Genomic DNA, 1,369 nt, shown 5'->3' with positions numbered 1-1,369 from the left:
TATAGGAAAGCTGACCTCAGCTGCTGACCTCCCGAGCCAAGTTATGTTACCTTATTACTTCTGTAGATGGAGAAACCTTTATCTCAGCCTTTGACTCTGTCACTTGAGCTGAAGGTGAGGGTCCGACCTACGAGTCCCACAGAACGGAATCCAATCTATTTAGAACTTTGAGGTTATTTCTATGGTCGGTGAAAAACTAGAATGTGAAAAGACAACAGGAGTTCTAAATCACTGTTTCATTAATAAGAAAGCTCAGGGGTCGCTTTAAGTGACCTGCCTTAATTATTTGCATTTCAATTCATTCCATTGTTTTGGAGGGATTACAGTAAGCCCTGTAAAGGCTCAGCCCCGGCTGTACTGTAGCTCTAAACTACTAAAAAAAAAAAAAAAAAAACCCTGCCTCTGTAAACACACCAACACTGCTCTCAAACTGTCGTTTTATTCCTTCTTAATTAGGGATCGCCGAAGTGCCATTCACTGGAGTGGACTGGCATAATTAAGGGCCCTAAAAAGAGCAGAGCCAAATATTTATCGTTATTTGGTTAAATTAGTTGGTAAACTCATTTTTTGCATTCATACATTTTAATATTCTGAATGAAAAAAAAATACGTCAATCAAAACCCTGTCAACGTTTCATTTGTCCCTAATTCAAATGCATCCATTGTGATTCAAATTCCAGTCATTGTGTTTCCTGGCCTCCAGCAATCCAGATAAGTCAATAAGGGCTTACATTAATAACTGTCTCCATCTGTGCAAGTTCCTGTCCAATGGTACTCAGGCCCGGGACGACGTCGCGGCGGAAGTGTACGAGGAGGAGTTCGACATGGGACGATCTGGCTCTTACCTCAACAACAGCACCACCTCAGCCTGGAGCGAGCACAGCGTGGATCCCGACGACATACGAGTGGAGTAGCATTAATGATCCATTAATGACTTTCAACTTTTTGGTGACTACTGCCCTTTTTCACGGGGTCTCTGTTCTTCGCAGGATGAGTTGAAGAAGCTGTACGCTCAGCTCGAAGTCTACAAATGCAAAAAGATGCTCGCGAACAACCCCCACATTCAGAAGAAACGCAGCTCCAAGAAGGGTCTCGGCCGCACCTTGATGAAACGCATCACTGAGTTTCCGGAGTCCATGCACCGACAGAGCAGTCGAGAGGACAGCGTCGAGCACGACAGCAACCGGAGCACCTTAAAGAGAAACCCGCCGGAACTAAATCCACATGGTTGGTGTGCAGTTATTTATCATTTGTAAAAACATTAAAATAGAAACGTACTTGCTCAATCAGAATCTGATCCTCACCCGCACCCATCACTCGCTTTGACAGTACATCTCTAAATACTGCCTTAATACGGCCTTAATACATAT

General features: G+C 43.8%; 1 protein-coding gene across 1 annotated transcript in view; it reads left to right on the top strand.

Moving 5' to 3' along the window:
• LOC103396263 (probable G-protein coupled receptor 158) overlaps positions 1-1,369 on the top strand; it is a 21,844-nt gene that overhangs the window by 17,015 nt on the left and 3,460 nt on the right. Inside the window, 2 exon segments of the mRNA XM_025052430.1 lie at positions 674-904; positions 989-1,329. Coding sequence (XP_024908198.1) covers positions 674-904; positions 989-1,329 — 572 coding nt within the window.

The sequence above is a fragment of the Cynoglossus semilaevis genome, chromosome 20 (genome assembly GCF_000523025.1).
Source record: "Cynoglossus semilaevis isolate Cse_v1.0 chromosome 20, Cse_v1.0, whole genome shotgun sequence".
NCBI lineage: Eukaryota > Metazoa > Chordata > Actinopteri > Pleuronectiformes > Cynoglossidae > Cynoglossus > Cynoglossus semilaevis.
Note: the sequence above shows the minus strand (reverse complement) of the source record. Positions and strands in the feature narration are given on the sequence as shown.